Source organism: Lepidochelys kempii, chromosome 3, assembly GCF_965140265.1.
Source record: "Lepidochelys kempii isolate rLepKem1 chromosome 3, rLepKem1.hap2, whole genome shotgun sequence".
NCBI lineage: Eukaryota > Metazoa > Chordata > Testudines > Cheloniidae > Lepidochelys > Lepidochelys kempii.
In genome coordinates, this window is record NC_133258.1 from 85,221,072 (window position 1) to 85,242,133 (window position 21,062).

Genomic DNA, 21,062 nt, shown 5'->3' on the forward strand with positions numbered 1-21,062 from the left:
CCAGATCCAGACTAGGGAAAAGTGGCAGCTGTTATTGTAGGTCAAGGAAGCTGCAGCACCTGCCAAAGAGGGGTGTGTAACAGTGCTAGCAGTTAGCTCCTTGTATGCAGCAGGTGGTATTGCACCCTGCCGTGCAGCAGCAGCCAGGCTGTATATTGTGGCAGTAGCACCCATAGTGTGGCTGACAGCTGGGACCCTAGTGACGAGTCATAACCCTGCTCTTCAACAGGGAGGGTAAATACCGAGAGACTGCCTCGTCTGCCTTCTCTCCTGGGCCGTGAAGGAGGCGGGAATCTGGCAGGAAAGGCCAGGGAGGGCCCAGTTAGAGAGGATGGGAAGCAGCATGGCGGGCAGAGGCACAACGCGTGGGGACAGGAGGGAGTGTCAGAGCGAAGCACGTGCATGGTCACAGAGGCAGCTCTGGCACTTCCTTATTTTCTGAGGGGAACTATTGGGTTAGTGTTAAGAGGGCCGTGTCCGTGGCGTTGTTGCCCGAGATTTTCGCGGCCCAGGGGCGGATACAGCAGGGCACCCCGGGGCGGTGCATCGCCTTTCCCCTGGGAATTCGTGGGGGGAGGGAGGGAAGGGCGAGCAGCCTCCCTCCTGCTAGGCTGCTGGCCTGATTTCTCCCTCCCACCCTGAGGTGAATCCAGCGCGCCCCCCCACGCGGGACTGGCGGGGGCGGGCCTGGAGGATCCCTCCTGCTGCGCGCGAGCCGCAACCGTTAACTCTCGACTCCCCCTCCCGCCGCGCGCGCCCCCGCCCCGGCCACTCCGCACAGCCGCCGCCGGCGCCTGTGACACGCAGCAGCCCCGCCTCCACTGTATCCTGGGAGGGGGCGTGGCCGCGACCCTGCCCCATCCAATCGGAGCCGCGGTAGTGGGGGGGGATATCCTGCTATCGGACACCCCCTCCCCCGAGGGCTGCCCCTTTAAAATAACCTGGCGAGCCAGAGGCCGGCGTGTGTGAGCGGAGCGTGGGGGACACGGGGCCGGGAGCGGCTTCCGCACCGCCAAGGCAGCACAGTAACAAACGGGCTTCCCGCCCGGCGCCGCGGGATGGTCCTAGCCGCCGCGCTGGGCTAGCGGGAGCGCAGCAGCCCCCTCAGGCAGCCAGAGAGAAGTCGCCGCCCCTGCTCTCAGGTGTCTCCGGTCCTTCTCGCCCCGGCCGCGGGAGCCCGCGGGGATGACGCTGAGTGAGAAGCTGGAGACGCAGGGAGTTGGGGGCGCTCCCGACCCTTCTGCTACCCGCTTTCCCAGCCCGGCGCTGCGGGAGCAGCAGGGCGTCCAGGCGGCGGCCGGGGAGCCGCGGCAGGAGAACGGAGAGGGGTGCCCAGGCGGCCAGTCCGCCCTGCTGGTGGAGGGTCCCCGTGAGGGGCAGCAGGGGGCCGCGCCCCCCGAGGGCGGCTGGGGCTGGGCGGTGATGCTGGCCGCCATGTGGTGCAACGGTGCCGTGTTCGGCATCCAGAACTCGTGCGGCGTCCTCTTCGTCTCCATGCTGAGGGAGTTCGGCTCGCAGGACGACAAGCAGCTGGTGTTCAAGACGGGTGAGTGGGGAAGACACCCCCCCCCCTCCGTGTCACTGCCGTGCCCCCTCCTCGCTGCGCCCCACCACCACGACATGCGACCCCGCTGTGTGCATGCGAGACATCTCTGGCAGTCGCCAGGTTATGTGGTGATTAGTGACCACCGTTGTGAGAATTACTATCGGAGGGTAGATCTGTGTTTAAGAACCAAAAAGCTGCTTTAAGGTTTTTGTAAAAACCTAGTGTGGGCGGGATAACTTAAAAGTGCAACGTGCCCTGTCTACACTAGGATTTTATAACCTGTTAGTTGGCACATTATAAACAACACATCTTTTCCTTAGTGGAGACATAGAGATGTAGTTTGGCAATTTGAATGTCTAGAAGTGTTCTTTCCTTGAAACACCAGGGAGCTAAATTGCCTTTCTTAAGAGGGAGAGAGATTGTAACTTCTGCCCTTGCTCTAGAAAATGAGCCTAGGGAGAGGAGGTGTCCCTGTGAGAGGCAGCAGGGAGAAAATTGCTGGAGGAAGGTACAGATATCCTAATCTAGACATTTGTCCTTATCTTTATTGGAGATTTTTGTATTAGGAAAAAAATCTATTTCAAGTTGTACTTAAGTGAATGTTATAATTTCCCTCACCCTTGCTGATCTAGCAGTGGCAAAACTAACTGATAAATGAATCCAAAACAGTGTATAGCAGTACTTGAAGTATTTTGAGGTTAGGCTTAGGCCTTGTCTACACTGCAGGCACTACAGTGGCATAGCTACCGGAAGTGGAAGGGTTTTTCCTTTTGCTGTAGGAACACCAATTTCCCAAGCAATGACAGCTAGGTTAACAGAAGAATTCTTTCCTTGACCTCACTGTGTCTGCACCAGAGATTGGGTTGGCATAGCTGTGGTGCTCTGGAGGTGTAGATTTTTCACAACCCTGAGTGTCAAAGCTGTGTCAACCTGCATTTTAGGTGTGTAGACCAGTCCTCTGAGCGTGTGAAGAATTTTTGAAAAAATTCTTCATCATATACCTGATATTGGACTGTGAGATGTGCAGGATTTGTATATGTAGGCTTACTGTCATACAGTGCGTATTCCTAAAATCCCAAACAAACTTCATTTTAGTAAACACTGAAGAAATGCTAGTGTCGGACACCTCCAATCACATTCCTTCTTAAATCTGCTGTTACTAAACTGAAATATTTTATATAGAAATATGTACTTGCAAGAATAAATAGCTTCAAATGAATGTTGGGTTCCTGAGGAATCCCAGTGCTATAACTTCACAAGCTGCACACACAGTCGTCTATTCCCATTGTAATGAAATCTGTAGCTTTTGGAATGTCATTTAAAAGAGAGATCAGTGACCATGCTTCTTGCTTAAATTACCAATGCTGTTACCCTGCCTTACTAAAATAAGTTTTAGCTAATGTAGTAAGAGTCCCACTGAGGAGCAAGCCCTTCAGAATATTCTTGCTGTGTAGAGAGGCCACATGGATCTCTGAAGGAGTTGGCAGTGGTCTGGCTTTCTTGACTTCAGGATTATTTGGTACCAAAACTGGGATGGAGGGGGAGAGAAGTTTATATACCCTCCATTCCACTTTTTTCTTCCGGACTTCAACATTTAAAAGAAGAAAGCTTTGCGCTAAAACTCATTTGCCTCAATTTTCTTAATGTAGTTTGAAGTGAGTAGGAAAGGAAAGTGAGTCCAATTAGAAAAGTGCCAGCAGTGAAATGTGAGTTTTATAATTAAAGCCTAGCCTCCTATTTCTCAGGTCAGGGATAGTAGGGTGTGAGAATGGGTAAGAATTTTGGGTATCAAGATATGACTACACAATGGAGACTATACCAGGATAACTCCTTACGCCAGTATGTCTACACTGCAGTTAAACACCTGCTGCTGCCCTGCGAGCCCCAGTCAGCTGGCACAGGCTTTGGGCTATAGGGTTGTTTAAATGCATGGTTTAATTGCAATGTAGATGTTTGGGCTTGGGCTGCAGTCTAAGGCTCTGGGACCCTCCCACCTTACATTTAAACAGTTCCACAGCCTGAGCCCTGTGAGCCCAAGTCATCCGGCATGGGCCAGCCCACAGATGTGTGGTGTGTTTTTTTTTTTTTTTTTTTTAATTGCCATGTAGATGCAGTCTATGCAGACGGAAGGTGGTTTGGTTTTGTTTGTTTGGTGTAGGAATACCATTTCCCCCCAAACAGTGGTAGTTACATCAACAGAAGCAGTCTTCCTTCAGCATAGCTGTGTCTAGACTGGGTATTAGGTCAGCATAACTAGATTGGTCAGGGATGTGGGTTTTTTTCCCCTCCATTTCTAACCACGTAGCTGTGTTGACCTAACTTTTAAGTGTAGATCAGGCCTCCGAGGAAGTCTGCACAACCAATCTGATGCAGCATCCAGATTGCCATAGAAGGGAATTGGAGTCAGGAAAAGCAGATTGTGTTTAAAAGACAGCTTGGGAAAGGGGGAGGGTAACCAAAGAATAAAAGTAGTTCATCTTTTAAAGGGATGGAGAAAATTTAGAAAGCTCAGATCCTGCAAATGTGTACAATATCTAATCTCTCATTATGAGAGACTAGATAGTGTAATTCTAAGATGCATTTAGAAGCTGAGCCTATAGGTAGGTCCTTATGGATTCTGTGACTGTGAAATTTGTTGTGGAATTCAGTCCTTCCAACAGAATTGTGCTCCAGGATCTCAATTTACTTAATATTTTTTTTTTTCTAGCCCTTATGGTTTCAAACATAACTTTGAGAATGTGAACTGTGCAAACCAATATCTGAACCTGAAACAATGGTCCTGAGAGATGTGAACATCCCAAATCATCTAATTTAGAACCTCAGACTGATCGTGCGGCTGTAGAATCTAGCATTTTTCCAAGATCCAACAGAATTCAGTACTTTTTCTGCTACTGGGCACCCAATGTTTTGTTTTGTCTCCCTGCCTTGCTGGGACATGTCAACAGCTGCCAAGGAGCCAGAGCTTGAGGTCAGTTTGCAGCCGGGGAGTGAAAGGAGCCAATACTGCAGGCTGGCCAGCTAGGCTGCTTAGATAAGAATACAGCAGCAGCTGAGGCCTGAGGAGGTAAAACAAACAGATTAATGTTCCCCCAGAATTTAGGAGTCTTACCTGCAGAATTTTGTTCCATTGTGCCACAGGTTACATGCACCCTGCTTATAGGGATCAAGCACCTTTCTTAAAGGGACATTAGAGTTCACACTTCTAATTAAAAGTATGCTAGGTACACAGTTTAAGTAATACCCATTGTTACTATGATTGAAAGATACTGGTAAAAGTGTTTCAGGTTTTTTAGTACACAGTGATTTTCATATGGCACTTTTGTTTTTTCTTGTATAATCAGTCATTTTCTCCCCCTGTGTAAAGATCCTTTATAAACATCAACAGAGATGCAGAAAAATATTATAAATTTTCTTTTAAAAATTAGGGCATACTGTTTAAAGGACACTCCATCAGACAGGAATTTTACAAATACTATTCCATTTAAAAATGCAAGTTGATAGTATCCTTTAAAATACTTTTAAAATAAATCCTTTTATTCTTGGAAACTGCATTTTATCTGTATGGAAAAGGGAAATGGTAATGGAGTATGGAGGCTCTTATTGCTTAGTCTGTAGTTCAGATCTTTTGCAAGTCTGTAGTGGCAAAATCTGATTGTTGCTTGACATAAGTCAAAGGAGTGGAGGGTACTGGTCCATGTTGCATTATAAAAGAACAGCATTTGGTACCTGTGCTAACATTAATCATAGAGATATTTGCAAAGTGAATTACCCAGTCACATCTAGGCCTTGTCTAAATTAGTGAAATTTGACATGCTAACTGCTGTTGGAACCTGAAACATACCATATCTGCATGGGTGTGCTGCACTTACTCTGAAAAGACCAACAGCAGTGACATCTGTCACTATGTTGATTGGCACTAGCAGGCTCAGTGCCAGCATAGACAGCAGGGACTAATATAAGCATTTCACTGATATAATTAGTCCTTCCACTACCATCCTCAGTGTACTGGGCACTACTTATGTAGCTCAGCTTATCTATCTTCTGGTCCAAGGGCAAGATTTCTGAAATCCTTCACTTGTACAAATAGCTCTTCACACCCTCTAGATCTCGGTGTGCACTATTTATGAATCGTATTGACTTCTTTGCGACTGCTGTGTGTTAACAAGTCCACCTCAGAATGTCTCGGAAGACAACATTGTATACGTGTGCTTATAAATATCTACCTAAGGTAGGCTGTGTAAACTGTAACATCCTGGTGTATGTCTTTGTCTGAACAATTGCACACCTATGGAGGCTGAGATAATGGTGGACAACATCCAGACACATGAAAGTGGGCTGTTGAGGGACCAGCAGGATGGGGAGGAGAGTTCCATCTCCATTGCCCTCTCTGAACTGGGGCCCAGCAATACCTGATAATCTGAAGAGGTCTTGGGATGACAGCCAAGACTTGCAGGCTGGAGAGGACAATGACCCTGGAGGCAAGAGAACATCTACACAAGGTAACTATTTCACTGATCAGAGTTGGTTTGCATGCTAGAAGAACAGTTTTCTGGAATCTGGTGAAGACTGGAAGTCTCCACTCCAGTAAAATTTGGCTTCAGTGCCATAGGTGCAAGGAGCAGGTCGTCTTTTTTTTAAAATGCCAGAATATAGAAAATCTCAAAGCAGGAGACTTGTGTTGTAATAGGTTATGTATTTGGCATAAAGTCCGAGGCTGCGCATTATATTGTACCCTTACATCTGTACCAATAAGGGAGACCAGTGTGCCCATACAGCTATTTGGTTTTATCTTACTGAAACTGTTTTAATTCTGCCTTTCTGCTTAATGTATGAAACAAAGACATGCACATATGTGAGGTAAAATAGTTTCTCTATTACAGGAATTGGCTAGGAATCATAGCTATGCCCAACCAGCAAATGCAGGAGAGCGATCCTGTAAAGATAACTGTTAATCTTGGCATAACTTTTTCCCCAATAGCCTGTAATAATCTCCCCAAAAAAAAAAAAAAAACCCAAACTTTGGTTAAACAAGTGCAGTATCTTCTCAGTCAGATTAGAGAGTAATGTTAACTCGCACCTGTACTGACAAAGAAATTTGTGTCTCCAGTTCTGGAGTGTAGCGAAGCAAGGTTGAAGACTCTATTCCAGCTCGGAGCACCCTCTGCAGGCTGGTGTCTCACCTGCCGCTGGCCCCGTGTCCCTCCCAGACCCCAGTGCCCTTTACCTTGGGGTTCTACCCCAGCAGTACCCCTATGCTCTGGTCTCCCTTCCCAACCCTCTTAACCCACCTCGCCTCAGTGGCTACTGCCAGTCATCGTCTAGCCCCTGCTCACTGGGGCAGACTGCAGTCTGTAATGGCCACTCATCATTGGTAAGAGGTTAGGACCTGCTGCCTCTGCCTATTCCCAGGCATCACCTCTGTAGCCCTAGTACTTTCATAGGCCTTCAAGAAGGTCTGCAGCCTGAGGTTTTACCAAGCTGGCGCTCCCCAGCTCTCTTGCCCTGTTCCCCAGCATTGCTCGAGTTCAGGTACAGGAACTCCTCACTTAACGTTGTAGTTGTGTTCCTGAAAAATGCGACTTTAAGTGAAACGATGTTAAGCAAATCCAATTTCCCCATAAGACTTAATGTAAATGAGGGAGTTAGGTTTCAGGGAAATTTTTTTCACCAGACAAAAGACTATATACATTTATTTATATATATATATATACACACACAGTATATGTTTTAAACAAACAATTTAATACTGGTACACAGCAATGATTGTGAAGTTTGGTTGAGGTAGAGGAGTCAGAGGGTAGGATATTTCTCAGGGAATACCTTACTGCTAAATGACAAACTAGCAATTGGCTGAGCCTTCAAGGGTTAACTCCCACACTCTACAAGGCAGCAGGAAAGGAGGGAGGGCAGACAAACACACCCTGTGTGTCAGAGATGCGCATTTCCCCTTAAGTATGAAGAGTGGGGTCAGAAGTACACTGCCTTGTTTATTAGATCAGCAAGCTGAGACCAATGCAGCAGCTCCCTCTGTCTGCGTCCCCCCCCCCCCACTGATCTATGGAAGATGGGGTGCAGGAGCAGGGGGGCACCCTGACATTAGCTCCCTTCTTCCCCACCCCCCCACAGCAAGAAGGAGTCTCTGGGAGCAGCTCCAAGGCAGAGGGCAGGAGCAGCATATGGCAGTGGGGGGAGGGACAGCTGAACTGCTGGCAATTGATAGCCTGCTGAGCAGCTGCTGCACAGGGAACTTAGGGGCGCTGCCAGTCCACCCTGGTTCCAACCACCCACTAGCTAGCTGCAATGGGCTGCTCTTCCTGCAAGCAGTGGATAAACCAGGCGGCTGCCAAACAATGTTAGAAGGGAGCATTGCACAACTTTAAATGAGCATGTTCCCTAATTTATCAGCAATGAAACAACCTTAACAGGGATGACTTTAAGTGAGGGGATCCTGTACCTTCCTCTCAGGCAGCTAGCCCTTCTCCCTCCAAGGCTGGAGAGAGAATCTCCAGCTCTTGGCCCCCAGCCCTCTTATCATGGCCAGCTGGACACTAATTGAGCTGGCCACAGGTGTGGCTGCTTCCCCAATTAGCCACTTTCACTCTTTTTTCCTAGCTGTAACCACCTCCAGGGCTGCTTTTAACCCCGTTCTGCGGGAGTGGGGCAGCCACCCCACTCCATGGAGCATGTCCTCTGCAGTAATCATTGAAAGTAACTCATCTGCAAACTTGTCAACCATACATCTGCTTGCTTGAATGGGTCTCTCCCTTTCCTTGCTAGAATTTGTATCACATAAGGGTTTTTCCCCCAAGGTGCCTGTTAATTGGCAACAAGTGATTCTCGTTTAGCCCATTGGTAGTATGCATGTGTTCCAACCCTGCTCTGTATGCAGTTTTCCATCTCCCTCAAATCCTGTGCTTTGTGCTAATATGAAATTTTGGAGACTTCAGGGGTTTCTTTACCATTTTTAATCACAGGACAGAATACCTTGTAATAAGGCACTTAAATTTGAAAGTAAACTATTTTTATTTATTTCTTGGTATTCCAAGGACCGTTGTAGTAATCCAATAATCAAATAATCCAATATTCTTTTACTTCCTTTCAGAGACCACTTCTGCAACAAGGTGTAGTTGGGAAATGCTGGCATGTTACACAGAAGGATTTGGGAGCACAAGTGACAGAGTGCTTGACAAATCAAAGGACAACGAGATGAGCCAAGAGAAGATCTATTCCTCAGCCTTCAGAGGGTTGTGAAAAGAGACTGACAGAATTTAAGTTCAAGGATAACCGTTCTACCACTTCTGAATATCATGGCAGACCTAGACCGGCGAAGAGAGAATCCATTATGGACTCCATATATCCTGATACAGTAATGGGGGACTGCAAGACCTCTACTGTAAGGTGGTACATGCAACATCAAAGGCAACTTGGTCAGTTAACCCACTCATGGGTCCCTGCACCTGTTCAGTATTCTTGGTGCAGTGCTGTGATATAGGACAGCAGAAGCTCTTATTGAGCTGCACAATGTTCACCTGCTCTTTCCTGTAAGTCCTAAAACACTCCATTCCTGCCTGTAAGGTGGACATGAATTTCATGCCTCAATAGGCCAGAAAACAGAATAGAGTTGGTTACTGTAGATGGCTTGCATATTAAAATTCGTTTAGCATTATTTATCTCAAAGTACAACAAGCATTTTTTCTTTCTTTTTGAAGACAAAACTATTTCAGTAATCTGTTGCCTTCCTCAATCAAAACGATACATTCAGAAAATTATAAAAAAAGTACTCCCGTTTCACACGGTCGAAGCTTATGTGGGAAAATGTTTAGTAGCATAAAATACATAATTAAATGTTAACTATTTAGCTACCTCAGTGAAGTCTATGCCCCCCAAACGTGTTATGTGGAAGGGTTTAATGTGTTTAAAACCATTGTCTTACAGTTGTAACATTGTGGTTCAGTGTTTGTAATGAGTAGGCTTGTATAACTTCATGGGAACAACCACCATAAAACCCTTTTAACCATTTATTAAATACATAATGTGAAAACCTATCTGTCTGACATTGACATTAATGTAATGGTGTCAAGGTTCCCTCCCCACTCTGAACTCTGGGGTACAGATGTGGGGACCTGCATGGAAGATCCTTTAAGCTTATTTCTGCCAGTTTAGGTTAAAAACTTTCCCAAGGCACAAATCCTTCCTTGCCCTTGGATGGGTACTGCTGCCACCACCAAGTGAGTTAGACAAAGATTCAGGAAAAGGACCATTTGGAATTCCTGTTTCTCTAAAATATCCCCTCAAGCTCCTTCACCCGCTTTCGTGGGGAGGCTTTAGAATAATCTACCAACCAAATAGGTAAACCAAGTGAGCACAGACCAGCCCCTTAAACAGAACTGTATAATAAAAAGGGTAAAAAAACACCTCTGTGTAAATCAGGATGGAAGGTAATTTTACAGAGTAATAAGATTTAAAACATAGAGGCTTCCCCTCTAGGCAAAACTCTAAAGTTACCAAAAAAGGGATAAAGCTCCCTCTTAGCACAGGGAGAACTCACAAGCTAAAACAAAATATACTCTATGCATTTCCTTGCTGTTACTTACTATTTCTCAAAGTTTAGATACTTCATTCAGTAGAAGCTAGATTACTTGCTTGGTCTCTTTGCCTCTGGAGAGAATACCCAAGCCCAAAAAAAACCTTCCCCCACAGATTTGAAAGTATCTTCTCCCCTTATTGGTCCTTTTGGTCAGGTGCCAACCAGGTTAGCTGAGCTTCTTAACCCTTTACAGGTAAAGGAGGGATTTTATGCTACCTTTAGCTATAGGTTTATGACAAATAGTGGGTGATATGGGACTCAATAATGAATTAAAGGAGGGTAATATAGTTAATTCCAGTTACTATTAAACTAACTTTTTTGATGCGATTTCAAATTTGGTTGATGTATTAGATCAATGCTGTTTGTTTTTTAAAATCAAAATGTCATGCAGCACCAAGTCAAACACCTGACAGAAGTCTAAATAAAAGTAATAGCATTGATCTAATACAAATTGGGATTAATGGATTAAAAACTGGCTAACTGATCTGTCACAATGTCATTAACCGGGAATCCTCATTGAACGAGTGTGTTTCTAGTGGGGCCATGCCGGGATGGTTCTTAGCTCTATGCTATTTATCTGTGACCTGCAAGAATACTTAAAATTATCACTGATAAAGTTTGCAAATGACAAGCAATTGGGGGAGTGTTAAATAATCATCACATTAACATTTTTAGCCCCTCTAATTTTGCAATATCCTTTTAGACCTGATGTGATTAGTATTCTATTCCATGCAATGTCTTCATCACATTCCTTATGCATCCTAATACCTTGTTTGCTTTTATTTTTTTTAAATCACATTGAGCAGAGGTCTTCATTGAGCTGTCTATAGTAAGGCCTAGGTGCATTTTTATGAGTTGATAGCTAATTTAGAACCTTGTAAGCTGTATGAGCAGTTAAAATGTCTTCCTCTTATGTGACTGACTTTGCATTTATCAACTATTTGTATTACTACAGTGCCTAGAGCCCAAATTCAATTGGAGTGTGGAAAGTGAAGCAGAGAGAGCTAGCAACTTGTCAGACCTCACATACTGTAGTAAATAACTGGCAAAATGGGGAATAAAGCTTTCTTGGCTCATCCTGATTCCAACCAAGCTGCCTCTGAGTTCCAGTGCCTAACCACTGTTGTAAATCACTATCTATGCTAACAAATATTTAATTCTATATGAAGCAGCATATCAATACATCATATTCCATAAGCATTAAAGTGTTGTTCTCCCCCCCCCCCCGTTGTTCGCTGATCACCTTGGCCATCTGTATGGTCCCATAGAGGTGTGATTTAACACAAGATAAAATATTGACATCAGCAGAATACTCAAAACAATGTGGAGTCCTGGAACTTCCTTGTAGTATAGTGCAGAAAGAATTAAAAACTACTATATACAGATTCACTAAATGACTGCAAAATACTATTCCTTGGGGGGGGGGGGGGGGGGAAGCTTGTCCATGAACTTTCTTATCTTTATAAGCAAAGTATTACGTATTAACTGTACTAAAAGGTAAATGGGTTTCTCACTGCTACTTAATGCCTTACATTGAATGTTAAGGGTCCAAACCATACCAATAAAATGCATGCATTGACTAGATCAAATTCACTAAAATATGATCCTTAACAGCACTATGAGCTACTATCCCAAACCCTGAGATGAGGAGAGCTATGCACCAGCAACTCCTGTTAAAGGTGTTGAGCCCTCATAATTCCTGATGACTCAAGATATATTTAAAAAATGTAGAGGCGTAAAATTGTTGAACTGTAACTGATAGACACTGAGGGAAGGAGCTTAATCTTTATGTTCCTTTCTATGCTACAATTACAAAAGTCAAAGAACACATTACAATTGGATTTTGCATGTGTAGATCAGAGCAGTCTATTATATCACTGGGCACAGCTGTGTTGTAACTGTAGTGCAGATGGGGGGCCAAAATGATAAACATCTAAATAGGCTTCCAGTCTAGTACATTGTGCTAGTAATGTAAAAAACTGGTAAGTTCACCTAACATTTTAAGCTGGTGCATGAAGCTAACACCGTGTGTGTAAGTAATTTATTATTATTTTATTTTGGTGGAGAGAAAGAAATGGAGCACTCAAGTTGGCACCTGATTCTGCTTCCATTGGAAGTGGTTTTCTTCATTTTTCTTCAAAGCAGATAGGATTAGATTGAAGAAACTAAACAGCTGAAGTACATATTTTGGAAGGCAAGTGGGGAAAACCTATAATTATATAATTTATAACCTATAAATTTCTTCCGTTTTGAGCAATTTGAAGAGATCATACTTAAGGATTCCTTTTAAATTTTTGAAAATATTGTTTCTTCCAACTCATAAAATCCAAATAATGAAACTTGGGTTCTCTTCTGTTTCATATTGGACTTTTTTGTTGCTAAAGTAGTGGCTTTGGCCCCTTATACTTTCTATTTTTAAGCTTGCACTCATGGGGATACCTATTTTTTTGAGAGCAAACCTAAAGGTATTCAGTATATTCGCACAAGAAGCCTTTTTTCAGAATATAGAAGTGAATCTCAGATAAGAGTTTTTTCATATTCTCAAATCAGTTTCTATTAAAGTTGTTTATATAATTAGGGCTTTAAAATCTTCAGTGGAAAAGTTAACACTGAACTCCAGAGTTAAAAGAAATTAAATCTCCATATTTATAATTTCTGTAACTGCTGGGTGCATGCAGTAGTTTAGAAAATTAAATCAGCCCTAAGAAGTTTTCTGGAGGCTTGAATACAGTGTATAAGCCTGAGATGTGTGTTTTTAATCCTATCAGAACAATCCTAATTCTCACAAATTGAAGTGCAGGTTGCCAACAACTTTATACCTCTATGCTTTTTAAAATCTCATAGACAAAGCACTGCAATTTAATTAACCTATTTACTTTCACACAGTGAAATAGCTGACCTTTTTAAAAAAAAAAAAGGGGGGGGGAGAGGGGCAGAGTCCACTAGCAGTAGTGGGAAGGAAGGGATAGGAAACAGTGTAGAAGACTGAAAAGGGTAATATTAGCCTGTGTATCCACAGTCAGTCTTACTCAGTATGCCTTTACTCTGGAGTTTAGGTGGTTTTGTTTTTAAACAATAGCAACTGGCACATTGTATGCTGTTAATGCTACCCCTGAAATGCAGAATAATTTTCCTTACATTTAAATGTATTTATAGCATGCCTCCTGAAATGTCCCTCATTTCAAGGGATATCATTCATCTTATTCTCAAAGTTACCAGTACTCTGCACAAACTTCTCATCCTTGACTTTTCACTTCTAAAATATTTACAACAGAAATAAGATTTAAAAGATATAATTATTTACACTGAAGTAATGAGTCCCATGTCAGTGTGAGTTTCCTGCATGAATAACTTTTTTGTGTTCCTTGTCATGTGAAAGATTCAAAATATTTCACATTTGGGCCATAGTAGGTTGAGAGTTGTGTTACAGCAAACTAACATTTTACTTGGCTTTTAAGTATATCTTAATGCATTTTTATTGAAACTTTTATATTTTTTTAATAAAAAGAAACATGTTTCAGATTTTATCTGAGGAAAATGGGTGTAATGTACTATGTACCAACTCTGCTTGTTCTGATGCTGTAGTGTAATACTGAGAGAGCCATAGATTCCTAGTTAGCAGGAGTCATCAGTGCACACAGTTCCTCCACAGAGATCCCACCCTTGCTGATCTGGTACCAAGCTCAGTCTGATACTGTTCTTCCATTATATCATCATTTGTGACTTCAGTTTCTACTGCTCATTATACATGTTAATGATCACAAATTTTCTTTGACCTTTGTGATTTCTGTGTTGTGCAATTGTATAATATACACCCTAACTTATTACCTTAAAAAAACTAGCAAAATCAATGGAAGAGAGGGAGTAATTTGCTTATTCTTAAATCCTTTTAGCTGAACATACTTTCAAGGTATTTTGATAATGTACTAAATGATATACCTTGAAGTAAATATTTGTTTGTAAATCAATTTCAAAGGGTAATTCCTTCTAGAAAACTCTTGAGAGAAGGAAAGCTATCCTCATTATAGGAATGCACAATGAAGTGAATTATACGGGGTATTTCCATGTCCCTTTGATGTGTAATTGGTTATCTCACAGTGCTTGAGATTCGTATTGTAATTTTTATGTGGTAAAACACATACATGCTGTAGAATATGTAGTCCTGTGTCAGTAAAACAGTATTTTGCATGTGCCTATTTGAAGCCAAGTTAGGAATAACAAAGCATCTAATAAACAGCCAAATTTTGTAAAGGCTTTGCTTTTTAAATAGAGTAGAACCTTGGAGTTATGGACACCTTGGGAATGGAGGTTGTCCCTAACTCTGAAATGGTCCGTAACTCTGAACAAGACGTTATAGACTTCAGCCATAGGGGAGTTGGGGCTGCAGCTGCTGTGTGTGTGTTTGTGAGGGCTTCTGACCGTAGGGGCTGCCAGGGTTCCCAGCGGGGGCTCAGGACTACTTGCCACTGGGAGCATCAGGGGTTTAGACCTGGGGGGAGTGCTGGGGCTTCAGCAATATGGCTCCACTCCTGGTCTCAGCTGGGGGTGGGGAGGTGCCAGGGCTGGGGGCGTTAGCTACAGGGGAAGCACTGGGGCTGAAATTGGCACTCCCTTCATAGTTAAAGCCCTGAGCCCTGGCACCCTCTGCAGGGCTGAAGCCCCAAGTCCTAGCACTCCCCCTCTCCCCCCCCAATTTGAGGACTTCCAGTTTCACAGGGTGTCTGGTAGACTTGTAAGTCCGTAACTCTGGGGTTCATATCTTTGAGGTTCTACTGTAGTGTAACTTAACCCTGGTCTACAGTACAAGTTTAGGTCAAATTTAGCAGCGTTAGATCAATTTAATCCTGCACCCATCCACACAATGAAGCCATTTTTGTCAACTTAATGGGCTCTTAAAATCTATTTCTGTACTCCTCCCCGATGAGGGGTTTAGCGCTGAAATAGACATCGCCGGGTCGAATTTGGGTTAGTGTGGATGCAATTTGACGGTATTGCACTCCGGGAGCTGTCCCACAGTGCTGCACTGTGACTACTCTGGACAGCACTCTCAACTCTGATGCACTGGCCAGGTAGATAGGAAAAGCCCCGGGAACTTTTGAATTTCATTTCCTGTTTGGCCAGCGTGGCAAGCTGATCAGTACAGGTGACCGTACAGATCTCATCAGCTGAGGTGACCATGGAGTCCCAAAATAGCAAAAGAGCTCCAGCATGGACCAAATGGGAGGTACTGGATCTGATAGCACGTATTTGTCTCCTCATACAGCGATCAGAACTCATTTCCAAAAGTCGAAATGCCAAAATATTTGAAAAAATCTCCAAGGGCATGAAGGACAGAAGTTATCTCAGAGACCCGCAGCAGTGCTGTGTGGAACTTAAAGAGCTCGGGCAAGCCTACCAAAAAACCCAAGAGGCAAACACCCGCTCGGGGTCAGAGCCCCAGACATGCTGCTTCTATGATGAGCTGCATGCAATTCTAGGGGGGTGCCCCTACAACTACCCCACATCTGTACGTGGACTCCTGCAAGGGAGTCTCGGGCAACGGGGATGAGGAAGATAGTGCACACCAGGCAAGCGGAGAAACCATTCTCCCCAACAGCCAGGAACTGTTTATCACCCTGAAGACAGCACCCTCCCAACTCGGGCTCCTGGACCTTGAAAGTGGAGAAGGCACCTCTGGTGAGTGTACCTTTTGTAAATATAATACATGGTTTAAAAGCAAGCATGTTTAATGATTTGCCGTGAAGACTTGGGATGCATTCACGGCCAGTACAGCTACTGGAAAAGTCTGTTAACGTGTCTGGGGGTGGAGTGGAAATCCTCCAGGGACATCTCAATGAAGCTGTCGTGGAGGTACTCCCAAAGCCTTTGCAAAAGGTTTCTGGGGAGGGCAGCCTTATTGCATCCTCCATAGTAGGACACTTACCATGGCAGGCCAGTAGCATATAGTCTGGAATCATTGCATAAGAAAGCACGGCAGCATGCCATCCTGGTGTTTGCTAGCATTCAAGCAACATCCGTTCTTTATCTCTGGGTTATCCTCAGGAGAGTGATATTCATGGTCATCTGGTTGAAATAGGGGAATTTTATTAAGGGGACATTCAGAGGTGGCCATTCCTGCTGGGCTGTTTGCCTGTGGCTGAAAAGAAATCATCCCTGCTGTTAGCCACGCGGTAGGGGGAGGGGTGAAGCAATCAACCCAGAGAATTGGGTGTGGTGGAGAGTTTAGTTGGTTTGTGCTGCATGTTAGCCTGAAAACATCAGCCCCTCCTTTTAAATGGCCAGTGTGTCTTTTTCAATTTTACACTCCCTTTTTTCCTCCTGCAGCTGCAAATGTTTCAACCCCGTGACTTGCATCTCTGTCCCAGAGGCACAGATAAGAAGGCAAAAAAACCGCACTCGCGATGAAATGTTCTCTGAGCTCATGCAGTCCACTCAAACTGAAAGAGCCCAGCAGAATGCATGGAGGCAGACAATGGTAGAGTCCAGGAAAGCACAAAATGAACATGAGGAGAGGTGGCAGGATCAAGAGGGAAAGTGGCAGCAGCATGATGAGAGGAGGCAGGATGCAATGCTGAGGCTACTGGAGGATCAAACTGATATGCTCCGGCGTGTGGTTGAGGTGCAGGAAAGGCACAGACTGCCACTGCAGCCCTCTGTGTAACCAACCACTCTCCTCCCAAGTTCCATAGCCTCCTCACCCAGATGCCCAAGAATGCAGGGAGGGGGCCTCCAGGCACTCAACCACTCCACCACTGTGGACTGCCCAAGCAACAGAAGTCTGGCATTAAGTTTTGAAGTGCACTGTGGCGTTGTTCTTCTCTCCTGCCCAATCCCACCTGGTGCTTCGCTCCTTCCCCATCCCTCCTGGGCTACCTAGGCAGTTATCCCCCTATTTGTGTGATTGAATTAATAAAGAATGCATGAATTTGAAACAATGACTTTATTGCCTCTGCAAGCTGTGATCGAAGGGAGGAGAGGAGGGGCAGTTGGCTTACAGGGAAGTAGAGTGAACCAAGGGGGTGGGTTCTCATCAAGGAGAAACAAACAGAACTGTCACACCGTAGCCTGGTCAGCCATGAAACTGGTTTTCAAAGCTTCTCTCCCTGCTGTGCTCTTCTAACCACCCTGGTGTCTGGCTGCATGTAATCAGGGGCCAAGGGTGATTTGCCTCAACTTCCCACTCCACCATAAATGTCTTCCCCTTACTCTCACAGATATTGTGGTGCACACAGCAAGCAGTAATAACAGTTAGACCTCAGCAAAACCAATATTCCCACTGAGTCAGTAAGCTGCACCAGTGCACTTTTAAACATCCAAATGCACATTATACCACCACTCTGCACTTGCTGTTCAACTATAGACTGAGCTCCTGACTACTGTCCAGGGTGCCTGTGTATGGCTTCATGAGCCATGGCTTTAAGGGGTAGGCTGGGTCCCCAAGGATAACTATAGGCATTTCCACATCTCCAATGGTTATTTTCTGGTCTGGGAAGTAAGTCACTTGCTGTAGCTGTTCATACAGATTAGAGTTCCTGAAGATGCAAGCACCATGTACCTTGCCTAGCCATCCCACATTGATGTTGGTGAAACGTCCCTTGTGATCCACCAGTGCTTGCAGCACCATGGAAAAGTACCCCTTTTGGTTTATGTACTGGCTGCCTTGGTGATCCTTTCCCAAGATAGGAATATACGTTCTGTCTATTGGCCCACCACAGTTAGGGAATCCCATTGCAGCAAAGCCATCCACTATGACCTGCACATTTCCCAGAGTCACTACCCTTGATAGCAGCAGCTCACTGATTGCGTTGGCTACTGGGATTACAGCAGCCCCCACAGTAGATTTGCCCACTTCAAATTGATTCTCGACTGACTGGTAGCTGTCTGGCATTGCAAGCTTCCAGAGGGCTATCGTCACTCACTTGTGAACTGTGAGGCCTGCTCTCATCTTGGCATTCTTGCGCTTCAGGGCAGGGGAAAGCAAGTCGCAAAGTGCCCTTACACATGTGAAAGTTTCACAGCCACTGGGAATCGTCCCAGACCTGCAACACTATGTGGTCCCACCAGTCTGTGCTTGTTTCCCAGGCCCAGAATTCACATTCCACTGCATGAACGTGGCCCAATGCCACCATGATGTCCCAATCATCACATGCCATGGTTCTAGGAACGTCTGTGTCCATGGCCTCCTCACTATCGTCACTGCACTGCTGTCGCCTCCTTTTGCAGGTTCTGATTCTGCATATACTGCATGATAATGTGCGAGGTGTTTACAATGCTCATAACCACTGTAGTGATCTGAGCGGGCTCCATGCTTGCCATGGTATGGCGTCTGCAGGAAAGAGTTGCAGGGGAAGCGGTGGTTGGATGACCAGTTTTGCAGACCTCCTGCACCGTCTGCTGCCAGGACACAACAGCTGAGCGGGCTGCACACTTGCCATGGTACAGCAAGACAAGAGCAGCCGAGCAGAGTTGTAGTGGAAGTGGCCCTGCAAGACCACCAGGAGAGCAGAGTGCCAGCGGAAGCGGTGAATGACAACAGTCATATAGAGGACCTGCAAGGTGGATTCATAGCAGCAGGAGAGCAGAGTTGCAGCGGAAGCGGTGGATGACGATGATAGTTTGCAGACTTACTGCACAAGCTGCTGAAAGCAGTGTGGAGCGCACATGGAAAAAAGGTGTGAAACAATTGTCTGCCGTTGCTTTCACAGAGGGCGGGGTGACTGACGACATGTACCCAAAACCACCTGTGACAATGTTTTTGCCCCATCGGGCATTGGGAGCTTAACCCAGAATTCCAATGGGCGGCGGAGACTGGGAACTGTGGAATGGTTACCCACAGTACAATGCTCTGAAAGTTGATGCTAGCCTCGGTACTGTGGATGCACTCCGCCGACTTAATGTGCTTAGTGCATTAGTATGGGGACACACATAATCAACCGTATAAAATCGCTTTCTAAAAAATCAACTTGTATAAATTCGACCTAATTTTGTAGTGTAGACATACCCTAGGACTCAATTAACTGTTTGTCAGCTGTTCATTGCTGTCTATGTAGGCATGTGAACCCCAACCCACAGAGGGACTTGAGTGTTGCAACAGTCAGTCCCCTGACTCCAGTGACCCTTATACAAAGCAGAACAGTGTCAGTAAGAGAGAGTTAGGGAGACCCACATGAGACTATCCAGTTGCCCGTTGGCTAAGGCATTCTCCTGAGAAATGGGAGACTTCTGAGGTGGGAGTGGGTGGGAATTGAATCTGAGTGAGTGCTCCAATTACTGGGCTAAAAGTTTATAAAGGGGAGCACCAGTTCCACTCCCTCCTCTTCCTCTGAGTGAAATTTGAATAGGTCCTGATTTTGAAGGTGTGATCGGATCAGGACCCTGCAAGCAAGAAACATGGAGGTGTGCCTGTCTGTCTTTGGTTTGAGGATTGTGCTGGGGTTTAGGCCTCCAGACACTTAGCGTGAGGCAGCAGAAACTTTTAGATTTAGGAATTTTTACAGGGAAAATGTAGGCACTGAGTGAGTTGAGGCAGCCGTATAGGGGTTTGGTTAATTGCAGTGGTGCCTAAGTTGCTTTGTGGATCTGGACCTTGGATATTGCAGTGCTGAGTTCAGTACAAGAACCTGTACAGAACAGAATGTATAATGGTATCCATTTCCCAAGGAGCATCAATAGTGTACATAGGAACACAGTATTTGTACAACTCTGAACTAGTGTCTTGTACAAAATCGGTCAGTTGTGCTTATTATATTGGACTATTGCTTTGTGTTATGTTTTAATTTGTCTAATGTTAAAACAGTTGTACAGAAGACAAAATTAAAAGGGATGACAGTCCTTATGCATCAGGACATACATAATTCATTTAGCTGCAGTAAGGAAGACATTATATCCAATCTGTATTATTGTCTAGTTAGGTTTACATTTTGGAGGGGCTGGAGTGAGTCTGGATGTTATGTCTTCTTTAGAATTCTCATATTTGGCTACATCTGAGGGTTAGGCCTAACATTAATATTTATAAAATGATTTGGATCCTTGGATAGAAGGCTTTGTAAAAATGGAACATATCTACATTTGGCTCCTATTAAACTAGTGGACTAGACTGAACACTGGTTTGTTTCAGATTAGAAATACAGCAATGGCCAGCCTAGTTAATAAACCTATACACAAGCTCTAAACTGGTGGTAATAAAGTCATTTATATAACATTCATCATGGTCAGAAAACTTTACAAATATTAATTCTCGCTACACCCTTATGAGACATGTAAGTAGTATCCCTCTCTGTAAAATGGGAATACTGATAGCAGTATATTTGGAGGTAAGAGTGCTAATGCAGATAAATCTTAGGCAGCCCACCAGTGTTTTACCACTGTGTCAGATCTGATCTGAACATGTTTAGACAGTATAATAGTTAAAATTTTGGTGACCAGTCTGTACATTGCTCCCTCTGTTGCTGTCTCTGGAGGAGCTGAACTTCTGCTACCAAAATAGTCAGTGTTTCAAAAAATAATCTAGTTTTGTTAAAGATTTTCTACTGTTGTTTTTACCATATGTAACTAAACATTCTTCTTTGAGTGGTTTGCACAGGTCCATTCCACTGTAGGTATGTGCGCAGTTGTTAGAAAACTTTTTCCCACAGCAGTACCTGTTGGGCGTGGCTTGAGAGCCCTCTGTCGCATGCCATTGCGTGCCAGTATAAGAGGGAGGAGCTACCCCTGACCTCCTTTGATTTCTTCTTACCACTAGTGACAGTTGTTTGAGTGTTTCCAGTCTTGCTATCACTAGTTTATTGCCCTCATTCTTTGCATATAGTCTATCTCATTTAGGTTTTAGTTAGATTTAGTGTATAGTTAGTGTTATGTTTTAGTTTTTAGATTCCTTTTGGACTGAATTTGCTTCTCTGGGCTGGTACTGGAGCTGTGCCTCACTCTCCG

At 44.5% G+C, this 21,062-nt stretch overlaps 1 protein-coding gene and 1 long non-coding RNA gene across 2 annotated transcripts in view; both read left to right on the top strand.

The window, feature by feature from the left end:
- The first annotated feature begins 846 nt into the window (after positions 1–846).
- SLC16A10 (solute carrier family 16 member 10) overlaps positions 847–21,062 on the top strand; it is a 171,943-nt gene continuing 151,727 nt past the window's right edge. Inside the window, exon 1 of the mRNA XM_073337053.1 lies at positions 847–1,546. Coding sequence (XP_073193154.1) covers positions 1,186–1,546 — 361 coding nt within the window. The 5' untranslated portion in view covers positions 847–1,185. The remainder of the gene's footprint in view (positions 1,547–21,062) is intronic.
- LOC140908938 (uncharacterized) lies at positions 13,069–19,133 on the top strand. Its single transcript, XR_012158023.1, has 2 exons — positions 13,069–15,809; positions 16,458–19,133. It is a non-coding gene; the product is annotated as an uncharacterized lncRNA (long non-coding RNA).